Genomic DNA, 18,038 nt, shown 5'->3' with positions numbered 1-18,038 from the left:
AACATACGGTATGTGACGATCTTGATAATTTAAAAGTGTCTCTGTAGATACCCAAACTAGGATAATCTTTGTCCTTCAGATTGATTTGCAGTAGTTGCAATTTCTCAAGCATATGATTCTAAGCAAATAAAGGCAAAATTCTTGACCTTCATTTCTATTTTAGTGAATTTTAGCACTAATCTTACATCACGGATTGGACCAAATACATGTGGACTTGTAATAGGTTTTCAGTAGCTAAGGGTGTGCTGTCTTTTCTCCTTTTCCCTTGCCCTAAGATAGCATTCTACATTTTTGTGTGCCTCTAATGTTCAGTGACGAACCCTGCTGGTAATCTTAGGAATTTTTAATACTTTTAGAATAACTTGGAGCAGGAAGATGATTTTAACTATTGTTTTGGGACTTGCCTCATTTTCTTCCTTTTAGCTGATACTCCTCCTCCTGCCTATATGCCACCAGATGATCAGATGGGTCAAGATAATTCCCAGCCCATGGATACAAGCAATAATATGATTCCTCAGATTATGCCCAGTATATCCAGTAGAGGTAAGAGAAATACTCACTATATTTATTTTCTTATTGTTGTTATTTTGTTTTTTAATTTCTTGGCCACTTTTTAAAAACAACTTTATTGAGGTATAATTTATATACAATAAAATGTATCCATTTTAAGTGTATGTATGATTCAGTGACTTTTAGTAAATGTATAGTTTTATACCATCACTGCACTCTAGTTTTAGAACATTTCCATAACTCTTTAAAATTTTCCCTTGTGCCTAATTTGCAGTCTATTCCGGCTCTTATCCCCAGCTCCAGGACCCTCTAATCTGTTTTTTATATCTATAGATTTGCTTTTTCTGAACATTTCATGTAAATAGAATCACATAATGTGTAGTCTCTTCCATTTGGCTTTTTTCATTTAGCATAACGTCTTCAAGGCTCATCCGTGTTGTAGCATGTATCAGTAGTTTGTTCCTTTTTATGGCTGAACAGTATTCCATTGTATGGATTTTGTTTATCCATCACCAGTTTATGGACATGTGAATTGTTTCCAGTTTATGGCTAGTGTAAACAGTGTTGTTACATTTGATATATAAATGCTGAATATTTGCATGTAAGTCTTTGTGTGGATGTTTTTATTGTTCTTCAGTAGATACGTAAGGTGGAATTTCTGAATCACATGGTAAGTTTTAACTATTTAAGGAAAACTACCAAACTTTTCCAAAGTGGCAATACCGTTTTACATTCTTAAAAGTAACATGAAGATTTCCGGTTTATCCATATCCTCCTAACACTTGTTACTGTCTTTTTTATTATAGTCATTATAGTGTATATGAAGTGCTAACTCATTGTGGTTTTAATTTGCATTTCCCTAATGAGTAATGATGTTGAACGTTTTTTACATACCTCTTAGCCATTTGTATATCTTCTTTGGTGAAATGTTTATTTAAAATCTTTTGCCCATTTTTTAATTGGGTCGCTTGTCTTATTATTGAGTTGTGAGAATTCTTTAAATATTCTAGATAGAGGTCCTTTACCAGATATATGATTTGCAAATATTTTCTCTCCATCTGTGGATTGTCTTTTCATTTTCTTAATGGTGTCTTTTGAAGCACAAAAATTTTTAATTTTGATGAAGTCCAGTTTATCAATTCTTTCTTTCCTGGATCATGCTTTTGGTGCTGCATGTAAGAAATCTTTGTCTATCCCAAGGTCATGAAAACTTTTCTCCCGTGTTTTCTTCTAGAACTTCTATAGCTTTAGCTCTCATATTTGGGTCTCTGATTCATTTTGAGTTAAGCTTTTTGTATGGTAAAGGACTAAATTCCTCTTTGTTCATGTAGATATCCTGTTGATTCTAGCACTGTTTGTTGAAGAGAGTATCATTTCACCATTGAATTGCCTTGGCATTGTTTTCAGAAATCGGTTGACTTAAGTCGATGAGTGTATTTCAGGACTCTCAGTTTTGTTCATTGATCTGTATATGTATATCTCTACCTCCTTGTTTTGATTACTAAAGCTTTATAATAAGTTTTGAAAATGAGAAGTGTTTAGTTCTCCATCGTTTTCTTTTTCAGAATTGTTTGGCTACTCTGTGTTCTTTGCATTTACATGTCATTTTAGTATCAGTTTGTCAAGTTCTGCCCCCACCAAAACCGCTCCTTGGATTTTGATAGAGGTCACGTTGACTTTCTAAATTCATTTGGGGAGATTTGCTGTCATCTTCTAGTGCACGAGTGTTGAATGTCTTTCCGTTTATTTAGATCTTCTCAGTTTTCAGTATACAAGTCTTTTACTTCTGCTTCTGTTTTTAAATTTATTCCCAAGCGAATGGGATTTTTTAAAATTTCATGTTTGGATTCTTCCTTATTAGTATATAGAAATACAATTGACTTTTGTATGTTAATCTTGTAATCTGCTACCTTGCTGAACTCATTTATTAGTTCTGGTAGTAGGTTTTGTGTGTGTGTATATAGATTCCTTAGGGCCTTCTAAATACAGGAGCATGTTGTTTATGAATTAAAAAACAGTATTATTTTTTTCCTATCCAATCTGCATGCCTTTAACTTCTCTCTCTTATTATTAAAGGGCATATATGAAAAACCCACAGCTATCATCATTCTTAATAGTAAGAGACTGAATTGCTTTGTCCCTACAGTTAGGAACAAGATAAGGATGTCTCCTCTTGCTGTTTCTATTCACCATTATTCTGGAGGGTCTAGTCAGTAAACTACTAGGTCTCTTCTATTCCTAGTTTGTTGAAAATTTTTATCATGAATGAGTGTTGGGTTTTTTCAAAAGCTTTTTCTCCATCTGTCATGTAGGGTAGTTTTGTTCTTTTTTCTAGTAATAAGGTGTATTGCATGGACTTATTTTCTGATGTTAAACCAGCCTTATATTCCTAGGTTAAATCTCACACGGTCATGGTGTATACCTTTTTTATATATTGCTGGATTAGGTTTACTAATATTTTGTTGAGTATTTTTGCTTATATATTCGTGAGGGATATTGGTCTCTAGTTTTCTTGTGATGTCTTTGTTTGGCATTGGAATCAGGGTAATAATAGTCTCACAGAGTGAATTGGGAAGTATTTCCTTCTATTTTTGAAGGAATTTGTGTAGTGCTGGTATTATTCTTGAAATATTTGATAAAATTTACCAGTGAACCCATTTGAGCTTGGACTTTTCTTTGTAAATACAGATTCAGTTTTCTTTAGTTATTATAGTGATTGGTCTATTGAGAGTCTCTGGTTTTTCTTGAGTCAGTTTTGGTAATTTGTGTCTTTCCAGAGGTTTGTCCATTTTATCTAAATGGTCTAATTTGTTGGCATAAAATTTATCATAGTACCCTTTATAATCTTTCTAATTTCTATAGGAGTTGGTAGTGATGTCTTCATTCCTGAATTTGGTAATTTGTGTCGTTTTGTTCTTGATAGGATTTAACTAAAGGATTGTCAGTTTTGTTCATCTTTTGAAAGAATCAACTTTTCTCTTTTTCACTGATTTCCACTCTAATCTCTATTATTTCCTCTATTCTGCTTGCTTTGGGTTTAGTTTGCTTTTCTTTTTATAGTTTCTTAAGGTGGAATGTTAGGTTATCGATTTGAGTTGTTTCTTCCCTTTTTGACATAAATAGTCAAAACAGTTTCCCTCTAACTACACCTTTCGTTGCATCCCATAAATTTTGGTATGTTTTGTTTTCATTTTTATTCTGTTAAAATATTTTAAAATTTCCCTTGTGATTTCTTCTTTTACCCTTGGATTATTTAGTAGCATGTTAATCTATTTCCAGATATTTCAGAATTTCCTGAATTTCTTTCTGTGAAGTTGTATCTCATTGTGATTTTAAAGCCAGTTTGTTTTGAGACCTTAAACTCCTTAGTTTGTCACAAGTTAGCAGAAGTAAGGTACTGCCATTTTAGACATTTCTTATAAGAATGGTGTATTTGTGTGTTCTGCATGTTTGTGATGGTACCGAGTGACTGTAGTCACACTATGTTTTCCCAGGAGCCCGACATTCCTAAGAACAATTAAATTTTAGGCCCCCTAATAGTTTTGTTAATGTTTGAATAATATCTTTGCTTTTTCAAAATCTAGAATTTATTGAGGATGTTTTCATACTAATTTCATTTACAGCAAAATATGTCAGAGTGTGAATTTCTAGATTTTAATTCCTACATCTTTATTTATTGGCTTTGCAATGTAGGGTAGCTTTTTAAATTTCTAAGCCTAACTTTCCCCATTTGTAAAATAAATAGAGATAATATTTATACAGGAATTATTAGTATGTTGATTGAATTAGACAATATATGTAATGCTCTTGGCATACACCATCAGGTAATACCCAGTAAGTGGTATTATCGTCCTCTTTCTGAAAATATAGACTATATTTACCCCCCAATCATTTTCCTTTTCTTCTTCTGAGTCTCAGAGATCAGAGTGCAGTTTAGTAGAACGTTAGATGTTCCTTGGAGTATCATTTGTCTCAGCCAAAGAACTGAGTCATTTTCGAGGCACTTGGCACTCATCTTCTCACCTTCATAGATGTCTTTTTTCACCAAACTTTCTTCTCATCTCAGTCATATTTTGTGTTTTTTTCTCTTTTTTCTTTGACAGAGAGGTGACAAAAGGAAAATCAAAGTTAAACTGCAGTGCCTTGAATCCCTGGTTAACAATATGTGCTTTGCCTTGAGCAAAGGCAAAGCTTTCCTCTCCTTTTTATCCTGACCAACATTGTCTTTTTAGTTTTGCTTAGCATTTTTTCCCCTACAAGCTTCTGCTCATTCTTGGCTCTTGTTTTCCTGACACTATGCTTGTAACTTCCTGCTACTCATTTGTATGTCTTTGGTTATGGGCCCCTCCTTGTTCCATCTTTTGTATAAACTTCTTTAAAATCTGAGCTTTTAGGACTCCTCTCTATGGGTCCACAGTGGTTTCTTTCTCTCTGTTCCTCCTCATCTGAATTCTTTGCAGTTGAGTAATTAGAATTGAGCTTTAAAAGTTAACTAATTCTTTTGCATTGCCTACATAGGCCACATGACCACTCTTTAAGTTTTTGTCAGACGTTTTTTTGTCCCTGCCTTTCTTGAAAGAAAATTGAGGGTCTGTAACTTCTCTGCCTGATTTCAGCTCCAAGAAAGACACCCTACTAGCACTGGATAAAGAACTTCCGTGTGTCCCTCTCATCCATTGAGTCCATTATGAGTTGCTGACTTTTTCTGGCACTTAACATGTAAATGCGTATACCACCTTTTACTTTTACGTAAAGGTAATGCTCATTTGGTTGTGTCTTTCTTTCTTTCCTTTGTTTCTTTGTTTTTAATAAGACTTTATTTTTCAGATGAGTTTTAGGTTCAAAGCAAATTTGAGTGGAAAGCACAGAGAGTTCCCACATACCTCCTGCCCCTACACACGCACAGTCTCCTCTGCTACCAGCACTTGCACCAGAGTGGTACATATGTTACATTTGATGAACCTACGTTGACACATCATTATCACCCTTGATCCGTAGTTTATGTTAGGATTCATTCTTCGTATTTTATGTTCTGTGGGTTGTAATGAGTAATAATATGTGTCCACCAGTATAGTGTTATAGAAAATAGTTTCATTGCCCTAAAAATCCTTATACCCTGCTTATTCATTGCTTCCTCCCTCCTAACTCCTGGCAACCACTGATCTTTTTAGTCTCCATGGTTTTGCCTTTTCCAGAATGTCGTATAATTGGAATCATACAGTATGTAGCCTTTTCAGATTGTCTTCTTTCACTTAGCAATATGCATTTAAGTTTCCTCCATGTCTTTTCATGGCTCAATAGCTCATTTCTTTTTGGTGGTGAATAATGTTCTGTTGTCTGGATGTGCCACAGTTTATTTATCCATTCACCTACTGAAGGACATCTTGGTTGCTTCCAAGTTTTGGCAATTACGAATAGAGCTGCTATAAACATCTTTATGCAGGTTTTTGTGAGAACGTAAGTTTTCAGCTCCTTTGGGTAAATACTAAGGAGCACGTTTACTGGATTGTAAAGTAAGAGTATGTTTAGCTTTGTAAGAAATTGCCGAACGGTCTCAAAATGGCTGCACTGTTTTACATTCTCACCAGCATTGAATGAGAGTTCCTCTTGTTCCACATCCTTACCAGCACTTAGTGTTGTCAGTGGCCTTTCTGGTGGGTGTGTAGTGGTATCTGATTGCTATTTTAATTTGCATTTCCCTGATGACATACTATGTGGAGAATCTTTTTATATGCTTATTTCCCATCTGTATATCTTCTTCAGTGAAGTGTCTCTTCATGTCTTTGACCCATTTTTTAATTAGGTTGTTCATTTTCTTGTTGAGTTTTAAGAGCTCTTTGTGTGTTTTGGATAACAGTCCATTATCAAATATGTCTTATGCAAATATTTTCCCCCAGTCTGTGGCTTATCTTCTCCTTCTCTTGACAGTGTCTTTTATAAAGCAAAAGTTCTAAATTTTTAATTAAGTCTAGCTTATCAAGTATGTCTTTCATGGATTGTGCCTTGGTGTTGTATCTAAAAAGTCATCACCCTATTCAAGGTCATCTAGATTTTCTCCTATGTTATCTTCTAGAAGCTTTATAGTTTTGTGTTTTACATTTAGGTCTATGAACCATTTTGAGGTAGTTTTTGTGAAGGGTGTAAGGTCTGTGTCTAGATTCATTTTTTTCCATGTGAATTTAGTTATTCTTGTACCATTTGTCGAAAAGACTATCTTTCCTCCATTATTGCCTTTGTTCCTTCAATAAAGATCAGTTAGCTGTACTTATGTAGGTCTATTTCTGGGCTCTCTATTCTGTTCCTCTGATCGTTTGTCTGTTCTTTCACCAGTACCATGCACTGTTGGTTCCTGTAGCTTTATAGTAAGTGTTTGTCGGGTAGTGTCAGTCTTCCAATTTTGTTCTTCAATATTGTGTTGGCTATTCTGAATCTTTGGCCTCTCTATATAAACTTTAAAATCAGTTTGTCAATATCCACAAAATGATTTTCTGGGATTTTGATTGAGATTGCATTGAATCTACAGATCATGTTGGGAAGAATTGACATCTTGACAATATTGAGGCTTCCTGTCCTAGAACATGAAATATCTCTCAACTGATTTAGTTCTTATTTGATTTCTTTCATTAGTTTTATAGTTTCCTCTTAAAGATCTTGTACCTATTTTGTTTGACTTTTACTTAAGCGTTTCATTTTTTGAGTACTATTATAAATGGTAATAAGTTTTTAATTTTAAATTCCACTTGTTCATTGCTGGTATATAGGAAAGTGATTGACTTTTGTATATTAATCCTGCATCCTGCAACCTTGCTATAATTGCTTACTAGTTCCAGGAGGGTTTTTTTGGTCGATCCTTTCAGATTTTCTGTATAGACTATCATGTAGTTGGTGAACAAAGAGTTTTATTTCTTCCTTCCCAATCTTTATACCTTTTATTTTCTTTTCTTGTCTTACTGCGTTAGCTAGGACTTCCAGTTTGATGTTGGAAAGGATTGGTGAGATCATCCTTGCCTTGTTACTAGTCTTAGCGGGAAAGCTTCTCATTTCTCACCATTAAGTATGATGTTAGCTATAGGTTTTGTGTAAATGTTCTTTATCAAGTTATAGAAGTTTCCTTCTACAGTAGTCCCCCTTTGTCCACAGGGGATATGTTCCAAGACCCCTAGTAGATCCCTGAAGTTGTGGATAGTACCAAAACCTGTATATGCTGTTTTTTCCTATACATAGATATGTATGATAAAGTTTAATTTCTAAGTTAGGTACAGTAGGAGATTAACAACAATGACTAATAATAAAATAGAACAATTATAACGGTATACTGTAATAAAAGTTACCATAGATCTTAGCAACCTCAGCACACGATTTTTTCTTTTTCTTTCCTTATTAAGTTGAGAACTTTCACCTTTTCACTTAAAGGAAGCTCTTTACAGTTTCTCTTTGACTTATCTGAATTGCTAACATCACTACTCTCGTGCTTTGGGGCTATTATTAAGTAAAATAAAGGTTACTGAACACAAGCACTGTGATATCACAACAGTCAATCTGATAACCCAGACATGGCTACTAAGTGACTCAAGGAGGGGTAGTGTATACAGCATGGATACGCTAGACAAAGGGATGATTCACGTCCCAGGAAGGATAGAGTGGGATAGGGTGAGATTGTTCATCACGCTACTCAGGACGGTGTGCAATTTAAAACTTATGAATTGTTTATTTCTGGAACTTTCCATTTAATATTTGTGGACCACGGTTGACCACAGATAACTAAAACCATGAAAAGTGAAACTGTAGATAAGGGTGGTCTACTGTATTCTTAGTTTCCTGAGAGTCCCACTCAGTTTTTTAGTTCAAATTTTTATTTAGAATAATTGTATAGATACTGGTATAGTTAAATCTTTCAAGTTGCTGAACCAGAGGTTTGTCATCTCAAATTTAAACCTGGATTAAATTCTGCTAGCAAAACAATTTAAAATGTGATGGTGCCTATCTTTGTGTTTGTATCATTTTTTTAATTGTCATTTTCAAGGCATTTCTGTTTGTTTTTTGGATACAGACTTAAAGCCAGGAAAATGTGAAATATCTGAAATTTTTTGTGTGTGCATAGTTGCTTGGGTTAGGTTGAAGGGAAACGCATAAAGAACTTGGAGTTTCTGATACTCATTCATTAAACCTTTTTTATTTGTGGTTTGTTCACAGATGTTCAGCCTGTTGCCTATGAAGAGCCCAAACATTGGTGTTCAATTGTCTACTATGAATTAAACAATCGTGTTGGGGAAGCTTTTCATGCATCTTCTACTAGTGTGTTAGTAGATGGATTCACAGACCCTTCAAATAACAAAAGTAGATTCTGCTTGGGGTTGTTGTCAAATGTTAATCGTAATTCGACAATTGAAAACACCAGGCGACATATTGGAAAAGGTAATTTTGTCATTTCCCTACGTTCGGTTGAAGTCAGTCATTTGTTCTGCTTGCTGTGTGCCGTGCCTTGTATGAGGTGCTGGAATGTACGAAGAAGCCTAAGGCATGGCCTCTGCCCTCGCGTTGGCAGGTGTTTGAGTGTATTAAGTAAAGACATAATCAGTCCTCTTTTCTTTATGCTGCTTATTAGTTTCTCTTCATAGTACTTAGGATGTGAAATCATCCTACTTTTATGTTTGTTTTTTGAGTGTCTTCCTGACTGGATTATAAGCTTTACAGAAATTTGTCCAGGTTACAATAATATCTTCAGCAGCTAGAACAGTGCCTGGCTCATAGTAAATATACAGTAGTAAATATACAATATTTGTGGAATGTATGAATGCTGGTGAAGGATTAGAATCCCGTAATTATAATATTTGTGGAGTATTTTGGGTTGAGATGATTGTCAGAATTTCTCTTACGTTGGAGGAGCAGGGTTACAGATAGGAAAGCCAGTTTGAATGACATAAGTCTTCAGGGGCTTCACCACCACCTCTCCCACCTTTCAAACTCAGGTAACAAGGTTTTATTTACAATTCATCCTGCAAGAAAGTTGTCACATCAAACAAGGAACTTTTTACACTGCAATGAATTATAAGATTCTCCTGCAGCAGGTGGTCAGGAAGGAAGCCTATCCTGTGTAGAGTGTATTACCTGTCCCTTAAGAAGTTTTGTCTGTACCACCTGCTGCTTTTTTGCTTCTTTGATTTGAGAAAGTCTTAGTCCAAATTAGGAACAAAAGGTAAATAACTGTATTTGTGATATGCTTTCTTATAGAAGAGGTTCAGAAAAGTGCTATGGCCAAAAATAAGTTGAAAAGAGTTTCCAATCTCTCTTGACTTTACTGCCAACTTGCCATGACTGTTTAGGCAAAATGCCTCACTTCTGCGCATTGATTTTCCCACTACAGTAGAATAAGAGAAATCTACTTGGTGAATTCTTAAATTCTGGAATCAATTTTCCCTCTTTTCCCAGTATACAGTTCTAGGACACTTTCTTCCGTGGGCAATTTTTATTTGCTCAGAAATAAAACGTAGTTTTTAATATAACAGCGTGATACAAGTCTGTGACTCACATGTGTGCAGAGAGGTACTTTTGTACAAGGATGGTCTTTTTAGCACTGTTTGCATTAGTGAAAAGTTAGGCAGGCATTAACCTCTCCATTATCCTTGGCAGTGGAAGGCCATCTAGTGGTAGCTTCTACCTAAAGACTGTTGGGAGTTTGCCATAGAGGAATGGGTATTCTTGGTTGCACCTCACACCGCCTCTTTGGTTTCATTATACTGCTTTGTTAAGTTGACTCTCATGATGCCTGTCTTCTTAAGGTGTTCATCTGTACTATGTTGGCGGAGAGGTGTATGCAGAGTGCCTCAGTGACAGCAGCATATTTGTACAGAGTAGGAACTGCAACTTTCATCACGGCTTCCATCCTACCACTGTGTGTAAGATTCCCAGCAGCTGCAGCCTCAAAATTTTTAACAATCAAGAATTTGCTCAGCTTCTGGCTCAGTCTGTCAACCATGGGTTTGAGGCAGTATATGAGCTCACCAAAATGTGTACCATTCGAATGAGTTTTGTCAAGGTGAGTGGGTTGTGACCTGTAGCTTAATTTGAGTCACTGTAAATATGTTTATTATGTGTCTATAGGATATAATTTTTAAAAGTCTTTGTTAAATGAAGGGCGGTAGTTACTTTTGACCTGATGTAATAGACTTTTAAATGAAATTCTTGAATTTATAACTTTAACCAGCATGATAGGTCTAAGATTTTATTTTATAATCCAGACATTATAAAATGCATGGTATTGATGTTAATTTTGATATTGAATAGGGGCTGAATTTATAAAGAATTTCAGTTAAAGACTGAATTGCTAGAAAGTATTTAATATTAAAATTGCTTTTTAAGTTCTTTAGCAGTTTTCATTATTATATCCCATTAAAGTGACTTAAAGAATCTTCAGAATACTAAAATTATTTTCCTGTAGCCAAGCTCTGTTATTAAGGGTTTGCAAAAAGTTCAAAGAATTTTTCAAGTTTATCATTTACTCTTGGCCTGATTTTATTGGCATTCCAAAGATGATGGTTTATGAGCAAAATTTGGAAATAATTTTAGTGATATATTTAAGCAACCTGTATTACATCCACTTAGTCCTTGAGGATTTAGCCAAAGAAGAGCAACTGTCAAATGCTGTGTGTGGCTTTTTTCTTTCTGGCATTCGGTCCCACAGGCCAGTGTTTCCTTGCTGCTTTCCTATAGGTCTGTTATGTGCTTTAGCTTGTCACTAGCCTTGAAGGCATTTCCCCCTCTTCTGTAGAAGTGGGACTTTTCATGACTGGTAATCTCTACTCCTCCATCCCCTCCCCACTTCCCCTGGCCTGATTTTCCTGGACCAGACTACAGTAAGTAGTAAAGCAGAGAGCTTGATAAATCCATGCAAATAAAAGTACAAAAATTAAATTTTAATCTTTGTCTGGAGTCTTAGGCTAAAGTGTTCCAGCTCAGTTCACCCCAGTAATTTCCTATCTTAGTGGATAATTGATACATGGTTGCCACTTCAATTACACTTGCATACATTGATCACATCTACACTGCCTTATCTGATATTAAAAAAGAACAAACCTGAATACCAAAAACTTTTTGGTAACAAAATCTGTTGTGAATTTCCGTGAGGCTATTTATGGGTTTCATTTATCCCGTTAAGTGAGACTGCGTCTCCCTGCAGAAATGCTGTTTTAATTGTGAGATATTGCACTATATCAACTTTCTAAAATTCAAAAAAGAATTCTGAAACATAGCTTGCTCCAAGGGTTTCTGTTAAGGGGATTATATGATTAAAAACTTCATATATCTTTCAATAATGCAGCTTTTGTGTTATTTTTAATTCCATGGTGAATGCTAAGATTGGTTTTGTGATCATTTTTTCCTTTAAGTACATTCTACATGTCTCTACTATTAAAGTATCTTTTTGTTAGTAAGTTAAAGTTAGTTTAGACTAGTTGACTGTTTAAAGAGGGATTTGCTGATATCTGTTCATTTTCACAGGGCTGGGGAGCAGAATATCACCGGCAGGATGTTACCAGCACCCCCTGTTGGATTGAGATTCATCTTCATGGGCCTCTTCAGTGGCTAGATAAAGTCCTCACTCAGATGGGCTCCCCTCTGAACCCCATATCTTCTGTTTCATAGTGCAGAAGTATTCTTTTCAATTATATTACTAGTGGACTTGTTTTAATTTTAGAGAAACTTTCAGTACAGATACTGTGAGCTTACATGGAAAACAGATATTACAGCTTATTTTTTTTCTACATAATTGTGACCAATACATTTGTATCTTGTGATGAATCTACATTTGTTTGTATTCTTGTTCATGTGATTAACTCTCAAAAGTGTTGTGAACGATGCAGAGTAAGTATGATGCCCCAGTTCAAAAGTTTGGCATTGATTTTAAACTGGAACATACTTGGCCTTGTTGTCCCAGCAGTTTTCTTATTTGTTAAATTTTTTTGAAAAAGTGATGCATCGCATGATGAAGAATTATAATAATGTCAGAGGATACACCGTGAAAAGGCTTCCTTCTGCTCTTGGTCCTCCAGAAGCTGTGCTTTTACCAGTTTCTTTGTCCCACCAACTTTAAAAAAGTGTAATTCGTTGTTTTGTAAAGCGTATGCTAGGGGCTTAAAAGAAACTATAAAAAAATATGTTTTATTTGAAGGAACACTATGCACTGCTCTAACAAGTAGTGTTCAGTAAAAGCAAAGCGATAGTTTTCTAGGTGACATCATAAAATTTACATTTAATACAGCTAAATGTTTGTCAGTGTATTGTGACTTTACTCATTATATCTTTTGTAAAACATTTCCTTTTTTAAAAAAAAATTACTGCAAACATCGGCTCTCCAGTAGATGTCATTTACTTAGAATCTGTCATCAGTGCTACTCTATAGCTAGTGGCAGTGCGTGCACGGCCTTGTTCAGCTCGGTTTGCTGCTTTTGGCCAGTGTTGCAGGAACTCTAATTTTGGCATGCATTAATCTTTTATTTTGCACTTTGATGGGTGACAGTTTTTAGTATAACCTTTTGTGAAACACACTTAAGTGACTTGGACTTAGATGCTCATCCTTACTTGGTACCCCTTTTGTATTAACAAACACTGCAATTTATAGATTACAGTTGTAGGAAGTTATGCTTTTTCTAGCTTTTGTTGTATTTTCAACCTAGGTTATAAGACTTATTCTGTAGCTCCAACTTAAGGTGCCTTTTTAATTCCCTACAGTTTTATGGATGTTATTAATGTTGGAAAATCATGTACTTAATCCCATTGCTCTTACTTTCATCAGTCTCCCCATACAGGGACCTGTGTACTGTAGCCGTAGGAGCCTCTTAGTCTGGCCCCAAGGATGAGGCTGCTGGTCTGATACTTAAATGAATCAGTGGTTGTTAAGATAGCTGATTTTAAACATTCACATATTAAAGAATGCAGACTGTTCTCTCAGTTACCATGCATGCTCTGTCTCCATTTTTTTTTTTTTAGCACCTAAATGGATGCTAGTCTCCCAAAACACAGTCCTCAGAGAGGAAAGGCATGAAAACTCTAAAATATCCATTTAATCAGTTATGCTTTTAAAGGCTTTGGGTAAAGGACTCCTAACCCCTTTTTGTAGGGAGCAGTCAAATGGACATTTAGTATGGCGTGAGAGCAAAGACATTATTTTGAGAAAAATGACCTAATTTACCTATCAGAAGCAGCCTATTTTCTGGTGCCTTTTGAAAGTATATGGAGCCTTGTCAATCTTCTGTTTAAAGTGTTAGTTTGGCTTGACTTTCTACTTTGCCCTTTCTGCTTTTATGAGGAAAAAATGCATTTTTTTGAGGAGAGGAGAATGCTGTTCCTTTTGTTTTTGTGACATAATTTATTGCTTTTACAAAGTGCAGCCAGTGGGTGGCTCTCCTTCTTTCAGATGGAGCGGCGTATGTGTTTTAGCCACAGTCCTTGGCTGGGTGAAAGGGAACTTGCTGACGGTCACCTGAGCCTTAAACATAAGTTTTACATGATGTGTTCTCAGTCTTCCAGAATTGTGTCAGCCTTGTGAAAGAGGATTATTTGCTTACTGATAGAACTTAGATATTTACATCATTCTTTTACTTACTAGGTTCATGGTACAATCTTTGGAACAGATTTGTGGAAAAAACCACACAGGTTGAATGACAGATATGTGTCATCAACTCAGTGGGCTTGAACTGGTGGAAACCATTGAATTGTTTTATTGACACTTCCAATTGAGTTAATTAAAAATTGTTTTTATTCATGCTACAGCCTTCAGAGTTAGCGGGATTTTGTGTGATTGGCCTTTTCTGTGTTTTCTCTAAGGAGCTGTCGCTCGTGAATGGCAGTACTGAAGCTGTTAACTGTTAAGAGTCTCATGGAGAAGTATAAGCCTGTTGTGTTTCCTAAAAGTTGTTAACTCCACACCCCTGGATTTTAAATGAAAACTTTATTCAGTCTAGCTGCTTCTGTAATTCCTGAGGATGCCCAATATCCATGGCTGGGAAATAAAAATTGCCAGTAAGGTAAAAACAAGAAAAAACTAAGTAAAATTCTGACTAATGAAAAGAAAGCACCTCTGAAAGAAACTATTTCAGAAAATTATGGTTTTAAGTTTCTGTTTAATCTCCTGAATGGTTTATAGTCAAATTTATGAAAACATCAACACCACTAGAGTAATCATGTTTTTAGCATGTACAACGTATTAATATATACCAGCTGGAAAGATGGAATCTGGGAATAATAAAATTACAACCACTTTGATAAATGCAGAAGTAGGAATAGGATAAAAATTAATGTCAGTAATGAATAAAGGACAAAAAGATGTTGATTGGGGGGAAAAACCAGAATTTGAGGTGCATTTGACTAACATCTCTACCATAATAGATATTACAGTCTGGTTGGTATTGCCTGGCTTAAGCTATGGAATGTAAAGTAGCAGGCATGTTATTGATCAACTGAAGCCAGCATTGTTTCCTTAGGGAAAATTTGAGTAAGATCTCAATCAAAATGTCAAATATATATACCAATATATATCATTTTCCACATTTTATTGCTGTATAAGAAAACTGTGTTAATAGAATTGGCTGGGTTTCTGAGGCGAAATCCACGATAAGATTACTAGATAGTTCAATAAGCTGCACTAATAGTACAAAAGGAGGATGTAGCTGTTGTATACTTTCCATAACATTTGAGAGTAAGACATCCTTTTAGGATGTAAAATGATGAATAAGTATTCAGATCTGAAATCTGTTGTGAAGATAAGAACTGGGGCTCCCGTTATGCAAACTTTGGTAATACCTGAAAGTGCCTGTGGGAAACCATTCCCCTGTAACAGTGTTCTGTGCAAGGGGTAAGTTTATACAAAAAATAAGATCCTCCCAATAGCAGAGAAGCTCTACAAAGTTTGCTAGTACCTGTTTAAGTGCTGTGCTTCTAGTGCAGAGAGCATCTGATGTACCAGTTGGTATCCATTTCTTTATACTTTTTCTAGTTGTTTGCTTAATATTGCTTTGGGTCATTATGACTTTCCCACTTAAAATAATATATTAATACCTTGTGTACTTCCTGAAGAAGGAAGAATCTTTTGATAATTATTGAATTTAACTTCCAGTGACTAAATTTTGGACCTATTAACTTATAAGAGGGTCAGAGCCCTTTTTTGTCCTATTAGTTAAATCCTCTCAGTCTATTGGGTAGGAACATAATTGTGTGTCCTCATTATACCCATCAGCTAGATAAGCAAGGATCTTTTAAGGTAGTAGTAACCTTGTGCTTTTAGAAGTGTTGGTGATTTTTATGAGAGGGAGTTTTCCTGAGTGTCGGTTTATGGGTGGTCTCCTCAGATACTAACTAGGGCAGCTTTTTGGGGGGTAATCTCAGGTTTGATGCCTGTTTCCACCAGAGTGTCATCATTTTTCTCATTGATACAGGTGGGATTCTGGGGAAGTTTTCTTCTCCCAGAGGATGCGTGTATGGAAAGTGAGAATTCAAGGCATTTGTTCTGCATAAACAATTCTGCCTACTGGGCAGAAACTTGGACAGTTTTTTGGAGTTCACTGAATTGCAGTTTAGCATGTCCTAATTACAAGAGGCAACAGTATTAATCAAGCCTTTGTTATATTGGATTATTCATAATAGAAGCTTCTCTTCTAAAATAGAACTATGTTATAATTGAAGTGTTACCCTAAAATTGGATGGTTTACAAAAACCAATGAGAGAGATTTTACATATCCATTTGTTTTTGAAGTAAGAGCTTTTATGGTATAATGTTCGCTGGTAGCAGTTGCTGTAAAACAAGGGTGAGTTGTTTTGTTGAAAAGATCCAGTCTTAGGGAAAGATTCGTCTGTCATTCATGGCAGAGTGAAAAAAGTTTATGTGGTTCTTGTCCAAATGATTCTGTTCTTAAAATCATCATAAAGCATTATCTTTTAAGGATTTATTTGAAGATGCTATTTTTATAAAGTTGAGGAGTTTGTGTACAGGTAGATTTCCCCATTAATAGGTAGTGCCTTTGTAATACTAGCTGGTGTTAGCCGTAACGAGACTCCAGTGAGGCCGTACAGTCCCAAGTGCTTTGTGAAGAAGCATCTTTTAGAGTCAGCTTTTCCCTCCTCACACCATAGGAGGTGATGGGCTTTGATTGATTCGTAAAGTATTTTGACACAGGGACTCTTGAAAATAATAATTGGGCGAGTGATTTTGTTCTTAACCTGATTAGTTAAAGTTGCTTTTTGAAAATCTCATTTTAAAATTGGATAGGATTGTAATCATGAAAACTGGATATTTGTATATACCTGCCCATGTTCTCTTAAAAAGTATTTCATACACAGATGATAACGACCAAACCAATGGCTGCACTATAAGTCTGCTTCTTGCTTGTACTTGTTCTGCTTCTGTTTATGTTGTAGAAAATGAAATTCTAGCAACATGCTTCAATTCTGTTATCTTTTTGATACTTATAAAAATGTATTAGATTTTACTATATTGTGCTTTTCAAAGCCATAACTCTTAAGAACTTTGTTTTTGCATTTGTTTGCTAATACTTTATTTTAATAAACCTCAAAACCTGCTAAATGTATGTGTGTTTCTTCATTTTTTGGTACTCTGTTTTGACTTGACATGTTTCACTGAGTGGAGTTGTAAGGAGGAGATTGTCCGTTGCTGGGGCCGCCATGTTGCCTGTGTGTGTGCCCTCGTGGTAGACCATGCGTAGACCCTGCCTTTCCACTCAGCATGAGGTTCGCTCAGAATGATCGCTGTTTTCCCATTCTGTTTGTAAGAGAGTTGCTGTGTTTTTCTTTGTTTAGTTTGGTTTTGAAAAAGGATTTGGATCTAGAGTCTGGGGTTTCTGTGTTTAACCACTAATTTCCCTTCTCTAGATTTATCTCTAAATGAGAGGTCTTGACTGGATGATTGGAAGACAGAATAGCTCTTAGCAGAGCTGGCTCTGGAGTCTGCCTTGCCTGCATTTGAGTTCTGGGCTGCATAGCTTTCTTAGCTGTATGCCCTTAGGCAAGCTGCTTAACCACACTGTGCCTCAGTTTCCTGATCTATAAAGTTAAAAGACTACTTCGTAGGATTTTGGGGAAGATTAAATAACGTAATACAAGTAAAGTACCTAGAAAGTACTTATGGTTATTATTATCTCTTACATTTTTTCTACGTCTTTGATTCTGAGGAATTATTTCTGTTGCTGCTTGACTTGGGTAGATCAACCCTTGTTTATCCACATTGCAAATTAGCTTTGTTTTTCTTTATTTTCCCTTTTTAAAAAAAATTTTAAATCACAGATTAGTTTTATCATCCCCACCAAGTGCACACTTCACCCACCTCTATGTTGTGTATATAAGAAATGCAAACTCATTCTGCTTAGAGAGAGATGGTGAAAATCCATGTGCCCCCACAAGAAAAGTAGAAAAATCCAAACTAAATATTTTAACTCAAAATAAATATAAAAGCTTTTATTATTCTATTTAGAGAAAAGACTTCATCGAAAGAATCCATTTATGCAAATCAGTTCCTTCTTAGG

The 18,038-nt window shown here is 35.5% G+C and overlaps 1 protein-coding gene across 3 annotated transcripts in view; it reads left to right on the top strand.

The window, feature by feature from the left end:
• SMAD5 (SMAD family member 5) overlaps window positions 1-17,083 on the top strand; it is a 46,530-nt gene extending 29,447 nt beyond the window's left edge. For 2 of the 3 annotated variants that reach the window (XM_023616889.2, XM_005599129.4), the window contains 4 exons: window positions 424-543; window positions 8,704-8,925; window positions 10,290-10,546; window positions 12,007-17,083. In XM_023616889.2, the coding sequence (XP_023472657.1) occupies window positions 424-543; window positions 8,704-8,925; window positions 10,290-10,546; window positions 12,007-12,150 (743 nt within the window). In that variant the 3' untranslated portion in view covers window positions 12,151-17,083. The remainder of the gene's footprint in view (window positions 1-423; window positions 544-8,703; window positions 8,926-10,289; window positions 10,547-12,006) is intronic. The other variant, NM_001163888.1, reaches the window with a different exon arrangement.
• The last annotated feature ends 955 nt before the right edge of the window (window positions 17,084-18,038 follow it).

Source organism: Equus caballus, chromosome 14, assembly GCF_041296265.1.
Source record: "Equus caballus isolate H_3958 breed thoroughbred chromosome 14, TB-T2T, whole genome shotgun sequence".
Classification (NCBI taxonomy): domain Eukaryota; kingdom Metazoa; phylum Chordata; class Mammalia; order Perissodactyla; family Equidae; genus Equus; species Equus caballus.
This window is presented reverse-complemented; position numbering and strand designations above follow the sequence as displayed.